The sequence below is a fragment of the Cygnus olor genome, chromosome 2, assembly GCF_009769625.2.
Source record: "Cygnus olor isolate bCygOlo1 chromosome 2, bCygOlo1.pri.v2, whole genome shotgun sequence".
In the NCBI taxonomy this organism is placed as follows: Eukaryota; Metazoa; Chordata; class Aves; order Anseriformes; family Anatidae; genus Cygnus; species Cygnus olor.
This window is the reverse complement of record NC_049170.1, coordinates 2,836,725-2,855,261: the sequence shown is the minus strand read 5'-3', so window position 1 is coordinate 2,855,261 and position 18,537 is coordinate 2,836,725. Positions and strand designations below refer to the sequence as shown.

The 18,537-nt window shown below is 51.1% G+C and overlaps 1 protein-coding gene across 2 annotated transcripts in view; it reads left to right on the top strand.

The window, feature by feature from the left end:
* The first annotated feature begins 418 nt into the window (after positions 1-418).
* Positions 419-18,537, top strand: part of WNT9A (Wnt family member 9A) — a 53,650-nt gene continuing 35,531 nt past the window's right edge. For both annotated transcript variants that reach the window (XM_040549668.1, XM_040549669.1), the window contains exon 1: positions 419-564. In XM_040549668.1, the coding sequence (XP_040405602.1) occupies positions 470-564 (95 nt within the window). In that variant the 5' untranslated portion in view covers positions 419-469. The remainder of the gene's footprint in view (positions 565-18,537) is intronic.

Genomic DNA, 18,537 nt, shown 5'->3' with positions numbered 1-18,537 from the left:
CGCATCCCTGTCCCTGTCCCTGTGCTGTCCCCATCCCGTCTCTGTCCCCATCCCGTCTCTGTCCCCATCTCCATCCCCGTCCCGTCCCGTCCCGGCCCCGTCCTGTCCCTGTCCCATCCCTGTCCCTCTCCCTGTCCCCGTCCCTATCCCATCGCATCCCTGTCCCTGTCCTGTCCCCCCCCAACCCTGTCCCCGTCCCTATCCCATCCCTGTCCCCGTCCCGTCCCTCCCCGTCCTTCCCCTCTCCGCCCGCCTCCCGGAGGAGGGGGAGGACGGACCTCAGGGCGTGCCCACCCCTCCCCTTCCCCTCCCCTCCCCTTGACCCCTCCCCTCCCCTCCCCTTAGCCCCTCCCCACACCCCATGGCCCCTCCCCTCGCCGGCCGGGCGCTATAAGAGGCGGCGCGGGGCGGCCGGGGCGCAGCGGGCGCGGCGGGGGAACGAGATGAGCAGCGCCGGCGCCGCTGCAAGATGCTGGATGGACACGTCCTGCTGGGATGGCTCTCCTCCTGCGCGCTCCTAGGGCTGCTCGCCTGCGCCCCGCGGCCCTCCGCCGCCTACTTCGGGTAGGTGCCGGCTCCTCCGCTTTTTTCCTTTTTTAATTTTTTTATTTTTTTTATTTTTATTTTTTATTTATTTTTTATTTTGTGGGAAAAAATGAGGTTTTGCACCTTGCTCGCCCCGAGGAGGGGATGCTGTGCATGCCTGCTGTCTCCTCTCGCTGGAAGGTGCTGGGCATCCCCTGCTGACAGCCGGCACCCGCTCCGTGCTGTCCCGGGGCCGGACTCCCCTATCCCACCCCCGGCTCGCAGGGAAGGGTTTGGATCCGCCCTGCCCCGATCGGACGGGTGACCGTGCCCTGCACGGAGGGTACCGGGATTTTTTTTAGGGGTGCTGCCAGCACGGGGCACCCCAAATCCTCTCCTTCCCCCTACTTTATGCACAGGTGCTGTCAGCATCCCCCCAGCGGGGTTATTTCCCATAGCAGGAGGTGCATCCCGCTGTCCCCAGCCTGAGCAAGGCTTGCGCCCCAAAAAGCCGAGGTTCCCCCGGTCCCCTCCCGGGGCTGCCCCGCATCCTGGTGCCCCCGGCGCTCACCTGAGCGCTGCGCAGCGGTCGGCAGGGGGCGGCACCGGCCCGCGCCCGCTCCGCACCCCGCAGGTGGATCCGAGCCCCCTGTCCCGGCCGGGGGCTAAGCCCCACGAACCCCCCCCCCCCCCGACCCCCTTAAACTCACCCCATAATCGTAGCCCCTTTACAAAACCCTCTCCTGCACGGAGGGTCTGCTGATTTTTCTTCTCCTATTGTCCCAGCCTTGATTTTTTTGGGGGGTTGCGTTTTCTTGTCGGGAAGACCCTACCCAAATAATGAGGTCGGGGCCAGGGTGTGAGCACCTGGCTCAGCTGTAGGAGCGGTGGTTCTCGCTTCGGTTTGGGATGGTGTGCTGTGGCCGCTGGTAGGAGCCACTGGACCGGCCCCAAGGAAGCCGGAGCAGAGTTGAGGTTTTCCCCCCCCTCTTTCCAGTAAAACAAATCTCGGTGTTGAGGCTTGTCCATTGCTTGTGGTCTGGCAAAGTTCTCCGAGCAGTGCTACTTACATCTTCTCTTTCCAACTTGAGAGCTGTTTAACTTCCTGCTGCTGGGGCTGCTTTAGCGAGGAAACCGCCTGTCCTGTGCATGCAGGTTTGGGGGAAAAAAATCCTTTTTCTCCTGCTTCAGCGCACAGTGAGGGCTGCACTGAGCCCGGGAGCTCGTGTATCTGCTGAGGACCACCGGCACCGAGCAGTTGTAGTGTGCCTGGGGGACTGTTGGGGCTTGTAAGGAGCTTGGCTGTAACCTTGCTGTTAATCCGTGCGGCACTGGTATCTGCTGCGGCACAGCAGGTAACACCTCCTGCTCACTGGCTTATGGAATTTTGCTCCTGGCCTCCTGGGGCTGGCATAGACTTAAATTCAGGGTAAAGATGTTGAGCTGAGGGCAGCGTGCTGATGGTCTGGTGTCCTGACCGCCCCCGGGGTTATTCCCTGTGCATCAGGACAGCTGCCGTTTCTGATTTGAGACTCCCTCCCTGGCGAGAAGAGGGGAGAGGAGATGCTGCCAGATGTGCGCCCGCTCAGATGTGCTCTCCAGCGCTCCGAGGTTGCTGCGGTACGCAGAGAAGTTTGCTTATGCAAAGCATCCTGCTTGCCCCTTAGCAGCATGTGCTGCTAATCTCCTCTTTGTTCTTCCAAGGAGCCTGCAGCGGAGCCTGCACTTGCTGGGCTGCTGGGGATGGGGGGAATAGTCAGTATGGAGGTCTTTGGTTCCCACTGATGTGTGATCCCACAAGGGTGTGGGAGAGGTGAGCCCTGCTCGCTGCTGGCTTCCTTACCTCTGATAAAGGAGCTTGCTCTTCCTGGAAGTCTCACAGGAAAAACTTGTGTTCCTGCACAGCTCTTGATGCTTCAAGTGCCCTGTGATGGCTGGCATTAGTCCTTCTTGCTACCCTGCTTATAGAAAGGTAGCTGCATGCCTGGAGGATCTGCCCCAGGTGTTATTTGGTTGTGAATCTTTCATCCCCCAAAAAATGGGATTCATCACCCCTTGCTTTGGGACTGAGCTGAAATGCCAAAGTGGGCTCAGCTAATGCAACACCTTGTCTAGTCAGGGGAAGCGATGCTGCTTCCCACTCCAAGGTGCCATCAGAGCCACTGTGACACCCTTTGGTGGCCTGCTAGAGCCTCTGCTCCAGGTGCTGACATCCCTGCTGGAGCAGAGCTGCTGCATAAAGCAGATGTTGTGCTGCAGCTTTGCTGCTCCCTTCTGCAGGCTGCCGGAGGGTAGGGACAGCTGTGGGTGATCCCTTCCCCCCCATCCCCAATGTCTTATTTCAGGGAAAGAATTCGGTGTCTCCGAATGTGTGGCCTGCCAGGGAATTGGGGGGGGGGGGGGGGGGGCGGAATGGGGCATGGTTACACGATAACGAGATTGTGTCAGCATGTAGTTATGTCTGCGCCTGCCCCATGGCGTGGGGGTGATGCTGGGTTGGGGAGGCCACAGCTGGAGGCTGCTGCCTTCTCCATCCCCAGGCTGCCCTGTTAGGACATGGGCTGAAGGTGACAGGGAGGGACGGGCTTGTCCCTTGCTTGGGGTTAAGCTGGCAGCCTCAGCGCTGGTCGCTGGGTGTTTCTGACCTCCTCCCTGGTGCAGGAGGGGAGAAGCTGCCAGCTTGACCTGACCCGGCAGGGGCTGAAGGGGTGCTAGTGCTTTCCCTAGTGAGCAGGGCTGAGTCCCTTATAGACCTATAGGATCAGAAGGGACTTGTTGGTCCTAGTCACAGAAAGCAGCTGAAGGAGGCTGGCCTTGGAGATGTGGTGATGGAGCATCTCCTAAGCCCTGTCTAATGGGACTTGCCGGTATTATGGAGGGGGCAGCGTGCTTGGGACACTGCCCAGGAGCTTGTGGCAGGTTCAAAGTCACCCATTGGGATGCCTGCTGGTGAGGGTGCATGTTAGGATAGGGATATGTGTGGGAGATGTGACCCCAGAAGGGGATGCATTGCCCTGCGACAAGCCTGGTGAGGCGCACAGGCTGTGCCCCAAGCCAGCCTGCTTGTAAGTTCAGCCCTCTCCTCTGCAGCTGGGCTGTCTTAAAACTAATTTTCACTGTATTAGAGCTGGCTGATGGGGGATTGCTTGGAGCAGCCCCAGGCTGCTGGGATCCCTGAGAAGGCATTGCATTTCACTTGCCTCCCCTTCCTGCTTCTCTTGTGCCTTGTAGCCTTGGGTGTGGGCACCTCCCCTCCCTCCCTTTTCGCCACAAAATTGGGGGTGATGGAAATGCCACAGCAGCATCTGGGAGCTGTGTTGGGCCCTGCACTACTGGGCTTTGGAGGTGGCAGATGACAAGATCAGCTCTGCTGGGGTGACAGGCAGGCTGAGTAACTCCAGCCCTGCGGTGCCCTAGGATGGAGAGCTGGCCCGCAGGAGCTTGCTGCTTTCCTGAGCTGCCTGCTCTGCGGCTCTGAGATCGCATCGTGTCAGGGCCATAAATCAAAACCCCTCTGTTTCTTTCTGGGTGTTCTGATTTATGGCCGGACTCCATTTTGATACACCCCTAACTTTTTGCTGAGGGAAGTGTTGCTCTCTGCAGCTCGGCGTTTGCTCTGCTCTCCTCCCTCTGCAGAAGGAGCGAGCAGCTCTGCCCCCTCTGCAAACACTTGTCAAGACAGTAGTAATGTTACAAGTGGCTCATGCTCACATAGTGTTTATATTGACAGATTGCAATGTTCTTCGTAAATGAAACTGATCCGTACCCTGCACGCAGGCAACAGGAACCCTGAAATGCTTGCGTGGGGGAGAGGGAGGGAGGGGAGCATAGCTTGCCCTAATTTACCAACACGCTGCTACTGAGAGCGGGTGCTGGATTGCACGTTGGGGTTCTTGGTGCAGGAAGTGCAGAATGGTTTCGCTGCCCATGGCAGGTGCAGGATAGATGCCTGAGCTACGCTTTGGGTGCTGCTGGGGTGGAAGCGTGATGTGCCATGCATTCTGGGGGATTTTTGGCAAAACAATGAAGAAAATTGCTGTGAACACTGGACTAGAATGGATGTCTGGGTGCTGGTGACCACCCACATGGGGTGGGCTTCTCGGGAGGGTCTGAGTTAACAAGAGCTTCTGGATGGGGTTGCTACAAGTGCGGTACCACCTTGAACGTCCCCTCCAATAAAAGCAAACCCCATGGGTACTGGCCCTTTGCTGACCAGCTACTGCAGCCTGTGGATGTACTAGGTGCTCACCCAGCTGCTGCACATCCAGGCTCTCTGTACCTGTCACTTGATGGTGGTGTGGGGCCATGCACCCGCCTGGCCGCTCCCACCCGCTGCCTGTGAACTCCCTGCAGCTAGGCAGCCCCGGGTTTGCTTTCCAGACACACTGCCTGTCCCCGGCGTGTGTGTGAGATGGAGCAGCTGGTTCTCGGCACAACCCAAAAACAAAACCTGGGCTCGGGTGGTGAGGGAGGAATGCAGTGCACAGTTGAGCGCAGCTGGAGTGCCGGGAGGTGGCTCTGCCATCCTGCCCTGCTGCCAGGAGCTTCTCTGCCTTTCCCCCAGATGGTGAGGCTGGGGTTTAAGGTGCTGGATTTCTGGGTTTGCTTGGAATAGAAAGGGTGGGCCTGGATGCTTTCCCTGCTCCTTTTCAGCTGGGTGAGTTCTCACGTAGAGGCTCTGCCTGCCTTGATGGGCTGCTCTCCTTCACTTAGCCTCTCTGTGCCAGCTGAAAGCAGCATTTAACCCCTGTTCCTTTGCAAAGGGGAGCCCCCTGTCCAGATGAAGCATTTGCTTTGTAGGTACTTGAAGGTGGAATTGAAGTGCCCTAGGGATGATGACAAACCTGGGAATATTGGAGAAGTAGCTCTGAGCGTGCATATGAGGTCCCCCAGACCTGCATCGTCAGGCTGGGGGGTGCCTGGTGGCTCTCTCCACCTGTGGCGTGGTGCTGGAGCAGAGCTTCATTCAGACAGGCTTATGCCTTGGACTCATGCCCTGGGTTGACCATCTTGCTTGAGACATGAGGACAGTTGCCTTGTGCCTCAGTTTCCCTTAGTTGCAAGGTCAGCAGCTAAACCAAGCTGGTTAATGGGGAGTGCTGTGCATACCCCATGTCCAAATACTGTCCCCTTTTTGGGATGGACACCAACACTACAGATGACTCCTGGGGGAGAGGGTGGCTCGTTAGGAGACCATTAAGTGAATACTTGGCAAAGCAGGAGGCAGCCAGTGACTTCCTTTAATGTGACTAGTGATGCAGAGCTGGAGACCAGAGATCTATAGGACTCTGGTCTCCTGGTGAAAGGCTTGGTCAATGATTAACTTGCTTTCTTGGAAGCTGCTAACAACAATAAAAGGGAGTCAGCCCCACAACCCCAACACAAAAAGCCCATGAGTGTTTAATTATTAAAGGCCTTGTGCTTTATCGAAGTGTAATGAGAATTGCCTTAAGGCTTACTCAGTGGTGGGTAATTGAATTAGGCTGTGAGATTTTAAGGGGGGAGGGTTGAGGGGAAGGTCTAGGAGGCTGCATCGAGAATCCAGTGTGATGCTCCTTGGTCTGAATCTTTCCAACTGGACTGGGTTTTGTCAGTTTGCTTTTGTTTTGTCTGCTTAATGCTCTCTGCTGGTGGTGTAGTTGCTTCTTGGAGATGTTCCTGCCCCAGGGATGCTCCCTTCCTCTCGTTTAGGTGGATGCTGACAGTGTTTTCATCCCTGGTGTCTTCCTTTGGTGAAATGTTGATATTTAATGATTCCTTGAGATTTTTTTGGTGGGAGAGCCAAGCCAGAAGACACTCAACTAAGCTGTCTGTACTCATGGAGCAGTCTGAGAGGCAGAGGCAGTACAGAACTGGAGGGCATCCCCTGTGTTTCCAGTGCACGAGGTGGTTTCTGCTGCAGAGCTGCATGGGGATGGTGGGGCGTAGAAAGCTCAGAAAAGTTGAAGACACTTGTCTGTGCTGTCTTCCACTTACGTCCCTGTTCATCCCTCTTAATTCAAGAGAGGGATTTGGGTTGGAAGGAAGATTTGCAGTTTTCTTTGGAGGTTGTTGAGCTTTCCTGTTAGAATATTCCTATGAGGGGGAAGTGTCTTGAACACTGACTCTTGGGTCAGGTTACTGCAGGTGTAAAGACTTCTACTGCCAGAAGCTCCACATAGATCCTCAGCTCTGGTTACATGGAGCAGTGACATCTTCAGCATGTGGCTGAATTTCTGGTCACTTGGTCTGTGGTACTGATGGACAAGTCCATCCCAAATTTTGGTATTTAAGCAGAGACGGCTCAAAGCATTAAAACTGTTTTGCTCTGCTGTATATGGAAACTCTGACTTTTGCCTAACCATGCAGCTACAGCTGTGTCCTGCAGACAGTACTCCTGGGTGGGATGGCACTTTATATACTAAAGCATATGTTAAACCTCATCCCAAGCTCTCTGACCCTCCAGGTAGGAACCTGCCAGGTTCCCAGTGTTTTCCTGAGGGGGTGTGGTGTTGAAGCGATCCCAAAAGTTTTGCATACCTGGCTCTCTGGACTGCAACCACACGGAGCCCCTGGCTTGCCTCCATAAGGAAGCAGCCTCGCTCCATGCAGACAGAAAAGCTCTCTAGTGGCTTGTGGCATGTTAATGCAGCTGGTTTCTCAGTCTGAGCAGCCCTCAGCCACCAGGACCGGGGGGCTGTCCCTCCTGCAGGATGTGGTTGCATGAGACTGCTGCAGGTCCTGGAGCAGCACGCCAGGCAGGGCACGTGTTCCTGAAAGACTGGACCCAGAGCTGGGAGTAGGAGTTAGAAGTTATGATGCTGGATGGAAAGGGTTAACCCTTTTGGAACTAGATGTCAAAAATCCTGGTTTTTCTTTTTTTTCCCCCCACTGTTTGACTGTGCTTTTTAAGGTTCCCTCAGATCATGGCTGTAAGTGCTAATGAGCCTTATCTCTCGAGATACGGTCATAAAATACACTTATGAAATTTATCAGCTCGGTAAGCTTTACATTTTATTGTAATGTGTGTTTGCAGTGTGCTAAGTGGAACAGGGAGTATTTTGTGACTACATGGATAAACACAGCAGGTATGGGATTTGCTTTAGCTGATAGAGTTTGTTGCAACAGCTACGGGGGGAAAAATATATCAGAATAGATTTTTCTATTTCCAGTGGATCAAACAGCTCCTGTATGTGCCGTGTGGTCCTCCAGTTTGCTTGTGACCCGAAATCCTCCTTCGGCAAGGTGGGGGGAATGTTTTGCTGGTTCAGTTGCTGAAGGGCTTCTTTTGGGGGAAGGGGAAATGACAGGTTAAAAAAACTTGAACTCTTCCTTTGGAAAGAACATGGAGCAGAACAGCGCTCCTATACACCCGCTGCAGAACATGCAAACTCAACAGTATCTGACGTTAATGCTGAGTCTGTACTGGTTTGGAAGGTAGCATGGAGCGTGCAGTTCATGTTGATGGGATGTCATGAAGTATGGGAGTTGGCAGGCATTTTATGAGCAGATTCATTTGGCCTAGCTCATTAAAATATCATTAATTGGATAGCCAGACGCTTATAGAGCTCGGGGAAAAAAAACTAGCTTGCTCTAACTTCTGCATTTGCCTTGCATTAGGTGGACGTGTTTCACAACAGCAGCAAAAGTTTCCTTTCTTGGAAAAACTGTTCAGAATGCTACAGAGACTGAAGGAGCACAACTGGCCATTTAACGTGCGTGGTAGGAGGTAGCCGCTTGTGCTCTGGAGCAACAAGTGACTTTGTCTGGAGGTGAATAATGAAGTACTGAGATGCACAGAGGCATAGCTGAGCTTAAAAACATGTTGACTGGCTGTCCCCTGGCTACGGAAATACTGGGAAGCATGGGCAGAAATTTAGCCAAGGCTTTGGTCTGCTGTTGGGAAACCTCTCTGGGACCAAATTGTAGAGCAGCCTCCCAAAGCAAGCTGGGGTCTAGCAGCCTCTGGATTCAAGACCAAGTCCTTGTGGAGGAGGTCAGCTTAGGAGTAAAAGAATGAGCTTCCATTTCCTCTTGGTCTACTTTCAGTTTTCTTTCATCCTTATAGTCCAACAAAATTAAGCTTGAGATACAAGGGTGTGTACTGAGTGACCTCTGGGTGGTGTATTCATGTGTAACATAGTTAGGTGGGACAGGTTGCTGAGGTGAAACATTTTGGTGTACAGGGCCTGTGGTTTGACACTTTCTTATTTTGTATCTTAAGCCCTTCAACATGTCAAAAGGAGCTGGTCACAACTCCTCTCCAAAAGCATCTGCACTGCCAGGTGGGCACTGATAGAGGTGGGCTCTCCCACAGCTTCAGTAAAACCTATTCTAACCTCCAGTCAGAGCAAGTTATTACCCTTTATATTCCACCTCCAAGTGCTCTATTTCTGTTCCCTGCTGCCACCACTCAGCTGTAGGTGCCAGCTTCCCCAGCCCTGGATGTGGGCATAAGTTGGTGCTGCTGACCTCTCTGTGGGCTCAGCTGTGGGATCACCAAGGGCTTGTGTTAGAGTGCCCACTTCCAGGCTCTGACATCCATGGCCTGGCAGGTTGCTCTCATGACATTGTTTGATGCAACCTTTGTAGCCTCCCCACCTTGTTACTGGACAGGGATGGTGCAGATCTGCCTGCAGCTAATTCCCAGTGTAGATCTTGCTCTGTGAACCCCTGCTGAGCTGAGTGCATTGACTGGCTGTCAGTGCTATGGTGAGCTCAGACCTTTAGATATCATCATTGTAATGTTTTCTCTCTACAGGTTGATTTACTTTTTGTCTTGATTGTGTTGCAATAAAACAAAACCAGGCAGCCCAGGGGGCACAGCAACACTTTTGCTAGAGGTTGCAGGTGAAGACTGTAGGTGGAGCTGGTTATGCTGTGCAGGTGAACCTGTTGCAGAGGATTTCTTGTGGAGCTTTCCAGCTCTGTCTTCAAGGATTGCTGTTGGCAAACACTTTGGTCTGAATTCTGAAGCTGCCAAGTGTTCAATCTTCTGGATGCTCAGATAGTGCTCCTGGGCTGTGTCTTGAGCTGAGCTTAGAGGGGCTTTATTTTAGCCTGGTCACCAACATGAGTGCATCACTTTAGATCTGTGCTAATACTTCTGGCAGAGTGTGTTTTCGGGGATCAGTGCTCTGCCCAGCCCTCTCACTGAAACTCCCCAATACCTGCAGGAGGTCTGCCGCATCCTTTCCCTAGTGACTTTCAGGTCAAATCCTGCTTTCAATGGAATCAGGAGACACTGAAATTGAAGGACGGTGGGAAGCACCAGTCCTGCCTCTTATGGACCTGAGTCTCTTCCAGGACAGTACCTCTCAGTGCTGGGGAGCTTGTCGTGTTATGGCATTTAGGATAAGGATCCAACCTTTTGCACTAGCTCCATTGGTGTTGGTTTTGGGGACCTCTCCCACAGCAGTTGGCTTCAGCTGGGCTTCTCCAGCTCAGCTCAGCTTGCAGGCTGCTGTGAGCCTTACAGTACCAGAGCTCCTGGGGGCTGCCCATCTCCTCTGACCAGAAACCCTACCCCGGAGCCCAAACCCCTCTGGGGACAGTTCACCACAACTGATACTTTATTTAACAGAACTGGCTTCTTTTGCTTAATCTTGACAAAATTCTTTCCTAGCCCTAATCCTCTTCCAGTGTAAGGTGAGATCCTGAAATACCTGGCAAACTAATAGCACAGCTCTTTCTGCATCTCTGGGCCTCTCCGTAATCAAAAGTGGGAGGGGGGGGCAGGGATGTTTTCAGCCCCTGCCAAAGATAAATCTCCTGCTGAGAGCTAGCAGGGAGCTATTTCCCAGTCTGTGGTTAGCAAGCTGATCTGACAGGCCAGAGGTGAAACAGCCACTTGAGCTGAATTACAGGGTCTAACCAAAGATCCAACACTTCCTTTGGCTCATTAGTGCACTGTGTTGCATCCCTGGTGACTATTTCTATCTTCTGGCTTGTCCCATGTTGACTCTGGAAAATCCAGAGGCTTAGCATGAGTTTGAAGAGAAGACTAAAGAGCTGCTCTCAGGAGAGAGAAAACTGGATGAAATGAGGCTTTGAGCAGTCCCTGCTGTCAGTGTTACATGCCTGTTCCTCCTGTTTTTTCCATTTGAAGCCAAAACCTCCATGCTGGTTTCTGTAGCTGATGCAATGTGTTTATAGACAGATGTGTCTGTGCAAGATGCAGGACTGACATTGCTCCAAAGAGCTGGCATCTGGAGGGGAGTGGGACCATATATAACCTTGCATTTGTTTCCTGAGCTTGCAGAGGGATTGGGAGTTGTGCAGAAACAAGTCTCACTTGAGGTACTGGGGTTGCCTTCAAATTAATTGCATTTTGCCTCTGGGGAGCTTGTGATGGGTTGGGTTCCCTCTGTGCTGTCCCAGAGGCTGCCTTGCAGATGTACTGGGGAAGAGAAGGGCATCTTTGCTCAGCACCACATCCCCTGCAGCACTTGCTTGAGCTGCTGCAAGGCTTATGGAATGCCTGAGCTGGTGCTGGGAGAGGGGAGCTTAAAGGCTTGGCCTTCTCTGACCCATCTGAATGAGACTTCCCTAGGCTTGATGGCCTCATGCAGTGATGCTGGCATTGTTTTACCATGTCCCTGCCCAGCTGGCAGGGGCTGGTCTTGCTCCCTTGCAGACCAGGCTGTAGGCAGGGGAGCACCTCATGGTGGGGAGCTGTGTGCTGACCAGGTCTGCTTGCAGGGGCTGATGGCTCCTGTGGTGGGTGCCATATGAGGCTGGTGAGCTGCTCTTCATGATGCTATGCTTTGCCTGCTGTTGGACAGCTCAGCAGCACAGGGGCAGAGGTGGGGAGCAGAGGGACTGCCACAGCTATCCGCGTGGGTTTGGGCTTGGGCATAACCTCAGGGTGCCTCAGCTTGTAAAACAGCTGTTACTGAGGGAGCAGGCTGTGAGCAGAGTCAGGGACTCAGTTCACATCTGTTGGGTGGCTGGGATTTTCTCAGGAGCCTTTTGATGAGATGGGAGTTACTGCTACTCTTGCAGCAATGAAGAGGGTGCCAGGACAAATACTGGGGCGGGGGGGGGGAGGGATGCACTGACTGCTTGATCTCTAAAATGCCCAGTCAGCAGGAATCCCTGGCTTCACCCTGTGAGGTCTGCTGGTGAAGCTAGCCCTGTAGCTGAGGCTTTACTTTAGGGGTGCAGTGTTGCACCACTATCCTCCTCCAGAGCCCCACTGCGAAAGCACGGCTGGATTTTTCAGAGCAGCTGCTGTTCTTGCATAAAGCACTGGCCATGCATTGCTCTCGCTACTGTCAGCTGCCTGAACGCCTCTGTTTATGTATCTAAAGCTTGAAGGCTGGACAAGGAAGAAATCTGACCAGTGCAATGGAAACCTTCAATTCCCTGCAGTCCCAGGAGGAGACGAGTAGCTTCAGGCTGGGGCTAGGAATGAACTCCATTTGTACACTGCCTCGCCTCTCCAGGAGGAGCAGCCAGGAAAAATATCAACAGTTCCATTAAAAAGTCTGCTGGTTTGCTAAAGTAGTGAAATAAACATACCTGGAGGCATAACAGCCTGAACCACACAGGAAACATTAACTAGAACGAACACACGCAGGCTTGCTCCCTCTCCCCCTGTATATGTACCAGATAAAAACACTCTGCGTCCATGGTAATGTGGAAATCAAACAGCAGCTGGGGGGATTATTCTTAGCTGGGGAAGAATGGGCTGGGATCAAACAGGGGCTCGGTGCTTTCCTAGAAAGGCAAAACCTGTGCAGAGCCTGCTCTGTGCTGCTGCCAGCTTGGTCTGGGGGGGACCTGCTGTATGAACTGGGGTGAGCTGGGGATGTCAGTCCTCTCCTTGATTTGTTGCCCTGTCTTAGTGTCCCCTTTCCTAGTTCTGTGGGGACTGTGTGGGGCTGGACTGGTTTTACTCCAACCAGTTGAAAATCTAGGGTGGGAACTGGTGGGAAGTGTTTAGCACCTGGGAACACAGGAGTGGGCTGGATGTGATAGCACCAAATGAGAAATTAATAGATTAATGCAGGGTGGAGATGGGGCCCTTCAGTCCTTCCCTAAAGCATCTCTGAGGCAGGGAGAGGGCAGACAAGTGAATGTCTTGGTGGCATTCAAGTATGGTCTGAATGAGAGATGGTGCCAATGCTTTTTGGAGCAGTGTCCCCGGTCCCTTAGCTGCCCATAAAAACAGCAACCCCTTGGCCATAGCCAGTGTATATAGCACGTACAGAAAATACATGCGGAAAATGCCTTTGCTTGCGACCAGATGGCACCTGTCAAGCACAAGTAGACATTTCTATTACAGTAGTCTTATTTGAGTGTCTTGGACCACTCCCAGCTTTGCAAAGCAAAATATCCCTGCTCTAGCTGTCCTCCCAAAGCAGCCCTGGAGGCAGATTGATGTGATCCTTGCATGCTAGAGACAGTCCCTGTGCTCCCGGGCCTCATCTGTACAGCCACTTAGCACAACTAACCTGAGCTGACTTTTAAAGTGGATTAGTTCAATTACTCTTAACTAGCCCTGGTGGAAACACTCTCCTTGGGGATTAAAGAGCCTTAATTCACTTTAACATACTTGATTTCAGTGCAAATTGGACTAAACTGAATTAAGAGCACTTTAGAGCCCTGTGTGAAGGCAATCCTTCAAATTGATGTGGTTTAACCAACCCACTTTGCATTCCTGTGCTCAGTTCATTCCTGTTAGCATTGCTGGAGTGTCTCCTTACAGATGGCTAATATAAGCAGCCCCTCAGATATAAAGCTGCAAACATGTTACCAGGCTAATGTGTGAACCAGCTCCTGTGCAGAGCTGCATCTGATGGTTCAGTGCTCAAAAGTGCCTGGCCAGAGTGTTTTAGAGGTGTTTGCTGTCCTTTTCCTCTGTATTTCCTACTCTGCATATTCTTTTCCAGATTTTGCTTTTTTTCTTTTAACTGAACTCTTTGCTTTTTCACTTAAAGTCAGGACAGTGAGTCACATGCTAGTTTTTCTCTGCTGTCCTTAACCCCCTGGATTTAATGACAGTACATCATTAATAGCACATTTCCAGTTGAAGATGAGCTGTGGTTGTAAAAGAGCTTGGCCCCTGTTTCCCTGAAGCTTGGCTGAAAAATTGTCTTTATGTCTGTGATGCACTAAGCAAGATAATTCTTGCTTTGGAGAGAGCTGGGCAGGACAGGGAATTTCTCATGGGTTTTACGTATCAGGTGATGTGTGCTGGGGAGAAGAGGGGAATCCTACCAGTAGCAAGTAGGGAGAATATTCCTGAACGGGGGAAAAATGTCACAATTTTTTCCTTTATTCTGACACTAAATGCCTTGGCTCTGCTTTCCTAATGGAGAGGGATGCTGCAGCCCCCCTGCAGCTGAAGCTTTCTAACCTTCTAGTCCATGACCCCATTTAATACCATCCTGGCCCCCTCAGGCTTCACTTGAGATCATGGTTTTGCTGCTCTGCACCCAAATTTATCCCCTGCTGAGTGGGTCCCAGCAGGCTGGGGTGGAATGGTTATGTGGCACAGCTTTGCCATCTTTCACAGGGAAGGGAGAAGGAAGGGTTAAACCCCATGACTGCAGCAAGCATCAGCACTGCTCCTGGTCCTGCTTCTTCAGCCTGCCAGTATGAAAGTTTATTTTGCTAATCACCCTGTGTAATGTCTCTCCCCTGTTTGTGATATTTCAGCTCCTCTACTTAGTTCACCATCATTTAAGAAATAGGTGAGCAGTTTGGGTGGTCACAGGAGCAGCTGGGCAGCTATGTGGGCTTTTTTTTTTGGCGGGGGGGGCACAAACCTGGGGGTTTCTTTAGTTTGTTTTTTTGTTCATGCTCTCCTGAAGAGTCCCCCTGGTGTGCCCTGCACGCTGCACAGAAGATAAGTGCATACAAGTGGGGCATGGATGCTGCTGCCCTGCTATGAGCCCGCTCCCTCTTGCGAGGCAGCGGCAGCGAACCTGTTCCAAAATCCCTCAAAGGACCTGCTATGTAGCTCTGTAAGGCCTGCGTCTCACAGCCTTGGAGAGGCATGCACAAAGCTGCCAACTTCCTTCTAGCCAGGCAGTTGGAGGTGTTCTGGGCCTGTTGACTGTTATTTGGGAGAGCGGAGGTGGAAAGATGCAGCAGGCCACCATGGCTTGATTGTAAAATGGGTCTGGAAAGGCCCCTATGTGGAAGCATCTGAATGATCCCTGGCAGACACTTTTCCACACCAACCTTTCAAATGCTCAATGAAAGGTGCTCCACAGTGAAACCAGCCACTTTCATTGGTGCTTCACCTCCTAGCAATTAAGGCTTTCCTCTAATTGGTGATGGCAGTTCCTCTGACTGAACCATAAGCTGATTATTTTCATGCTGTTGAGGAACTGCTCCTTCCCTCCCTTGTAGCAGCATGTGTGTTGCTGAACACCATTGCTGTGGGGCTCCTCAGTCCTCTGCCTTCTTCTTGCATGGCCATGAGATGGGCACAAATGATGACAATATTTACTGATATAATTATGGGTGTTAAACTTGATTTCTCTGGCTAAGTTTCCTGTAGCAGTAACGTAAATCTGGTCCTCTGTCTTGCTGGGTTTTGGTGGCCAGGTGCAATGAAGTCAGCACCACAAAGTGTTAATGTTTCTTTTTTTGAGGCCATTAACCTCATTTAGCATCTTGAGATTTTTCTGGAGGCTATTGCTGTGGACAGTACTGAAAAGAATTACTACTGGGCAGCCGTCACCTTTTGTGTGAGCAGCAAACTTTTTAACTTTGTTCCTGAGAAAAGGCCAAGGCCTTGCTGAATGGAGATGCTAATTTTTACTTTGGGATGACACGGCCTTCCAGCCTTATGATCCATGAAGAGGCACATAAATACATCCTGCCACGCTGTGCCATGTGCAAAACCTCCTCCTCTCCTAGGGATGTCGGGCCAGGCCGGGGGGATCTTTCTGAGGTAGCTCTTTGAAGGCTTCTCTGATGAAGCCATGCTTTTAAGTAGGCTTTTTCAGGAGAAGGCAACAAATAGGGTTGCAGGTGCTGAGAGAAATGGTCTCACATTAGACAAGAGGCCGGATCCCCTGAGGCACTGGTGTCTCTCTTTGCAGTAAGTTAGAGATGAAGATCTGCACTGGCTAATTAGTCTCGGGCCTCTATCTCAGGGGCATCACCCTTATGCAGAGTCTGCATCCAAAAGGCCTCGGACTCCAGTGGCTGATGGCAGCTGGCCTTTAATTGAGTTTGTAACCACCATCTAAATGAGGGAGGTTAATGAGCTGCTGTTGTGAAGTGGGAGCTGACCACATCAAAGAACAGCCCCATATTGTGGCTTTCCTCCCCTCAGGGCCTCCCAAGCTGGTGGCGGGGAGCTCCAGGGCTGCTCTTGTGTTGAGGAGTGCTGGAAACCTAAATGTGCGACCCTTGGAGATTTGTGAGTGGCATTTTGGCCCCAAGTTAAGTGATTCCGCTTGAGGTGAGACCTCCATTGTGTATTGCTACCACCACTGGGCAAATGTCAAAGGAGCTGCTGGAACTGGCCCTTAAAATGGGTTTTCAGTAGGCAGAAAAAATCTGGCAAGGCCTGAACTGAAGTCTCCCTACTATCAGTCTGTAGCCTGAGGGATACTACTCTGTCGTATTTGTGGGGTCTGTGGGGTTTCCATGCTTTGGTTGCAGGCTGTGGGAATGGACCATTTCTTTATACTGCAACTTGTCCAAAGGTTTGGAAGGTAACTGCAGTAGAAAATGCCCAACTTTAGAAATGAGTTAAATGGTGTCAGAACTAGAAGCAGTGCTCAAGTGAGTTGTTGGTGAGAGGGTTTTGTGGCTTTTTGTGGTTTCATGTTGTTAAGTACGAGCCTCAGAAGTTGAGTTCTTGCTGTGATCAAGTGAGGAGGAGGTGAAGGAGTGGATGGAGGAGCTGAACAACAGATCCAAATCTAATGTAGCATCCAGACTGCTGCCAGGTTCTGGCGCTGGCTACAGGGACTGGTTTATAGGATACCAGAAAGACAATTATTTGTAGACTAGAGCTTAGTCAGCTTAGTCCAGTTAGATGATGAGGGCAGCATCTTCTTGAGTACTTATAAATGTATGCTTAGCAGAAAGATGGTTCTCTCTAAAAATCCCTGAATATTGCTGTCACCTGTTGTGGGATTTTTGTACATCCTCCTTAATGGATTTGGACTGAAACACCACCTGATCTCTTGCTGCCCTGTTTTCAGTAGCCTCTGGATGCCCTGAGGGCTGTTGCATTTAGATGCTGGTATAATTTTGTAAGGATTTGTCCTTTCTAATGGTTTCTTTCCCACCTCGCTTTTTAAAGCTGTTCTAATTCCAAATTGCCCTAATTATGATATGCAAATTTTACAAGGAAAACTGCAGCCAACGTATTTTAATATTCTTATGGGCCAGCAGCCCCCTGCTTAACTTGATAAATTTGGACAGCTTTTCTCACTAAGGAAAACAAAAAGCCTTCAAAATCAAGAAAATTATGTAAGCAAATCTGTTGAGCGTGCTCTAAAATTAAACCTGCCTTGCAAGTTCTGGGGTCTTCAGTGTGAAACCAACAAAGACTATTTTGGGGAGGTTGTAAGGCCTTGTCTGGGGTAAGTCCAATGATGTCCTGAAATTCTCCCCCTCCATTGATCCTATCTGATGTAACCAGATGTGTAGGAACCTAAAACGGATGGGGACCTTCTTTGTCATGTGAACCCCTCCCCAGAGTTGTAATTTAGTGACATTAGGTGTTTAGCCCAAAAACTTAACAGAGGCGCTGGCTAACTCGTTCCTTGCCCTCATGCACCTCCTGCTGTGCAGTGTCCTGCTCCGATGAGTGACTTTGAGTGTAGTTGTAGGCTGGGGTGGTTTTGGCTGTGGTGGAGCAAAGCAGTGTCTCACCTGTGATGCCTTGTATGAGCTTCCTATGCCTGGAGTTTGCAAGCTGTTATATGCAGTCTGCAAATGATAATTATTTTAAGATGAAGTTGGCAAATGGTGTTAGAGGGGCTTTTACTTGTCGTCTTGCCATAAACCCATGTCCTCCCACCGCTTCCCACACCACCTCTGTGTAAGGATCCCTCTTGTACTGCTGTCTTCACCCTCCCTCTTGCTCTATTTTTTCCTTTTCTCCTTTTTGCAGTTTCATAAAGCATCCTGTCAGCATTATCCTCCAGGGATTTGAGTGTCTCCCCATGGGCATTCTGGCGCCAAATTCCCTTCCAGCTTGGAGTGGGAGAAGCGGAGACCTTTGTCTCTGTGTGCAGTTGCTAGCACAGTATCTCCAGCCACAGCAGTAGCTATACGACCTTCTTAGAGTTTGTGCTGAGATAGCATTGAGCTTTTGATAGGCTGGGGTGATCTCAGGGGGTTCATGGCACTTCTGGCTGAAGCCAGATATAAACACCTGGAAAGTTTTAGCAGGGAGCAACCCTCACGTTATGCTTAGTTATGCCCAATAGATCTGTCAACTCAGCCGCAAAAGGTATTTCCGTCTGGGGAAAAATCTCCCCTAATTTTGTTTTACTCTCTTATTTGCAGACTGGTGACAGGTTTCTAGCAAACACACAAAGCGCTTGTTAGAGTTGCTATCCTTCCCCCTTTGCCTGAGTCGTTCTTTCTTTCTTGGCCTGTGGTTCCCCTGAGTTCTTGCAGCCAGGAGACACTGAAATCATAAATGTGCAAAATACAAGATGTATAAACATCTTATTCTCATGGATACTTCAATCTAAATGTTTTCCGAGGCCTTGCTTCAAGAGTGATTAGCCAGTAACCATGTCTGAAAGGTCGCAGCCTTGCTTCTACTTGCTCTGCTGCTCAGGATGCTAAAAGTGTGTTAGAGCTTCAGCAAAAGGCCTGAGATGCCATCACCATTCTCTAAGGCTACAGGGAGCATCTGTGTGTCCTCTTAGGCTTTGGACATTCATCTTGGAGCTCTGCCTGCCTCTATTAGTCATTGTGATAGCGTTGCCTGGAGCACCCAAATGTGACATGTATCAACTGGCATTTTGGCTGCACTAAGTGTAAGATTTTTCCAGTGTTGGTTTATATCTTTTTTTTCCTGAAGTGTGTGCATATTAC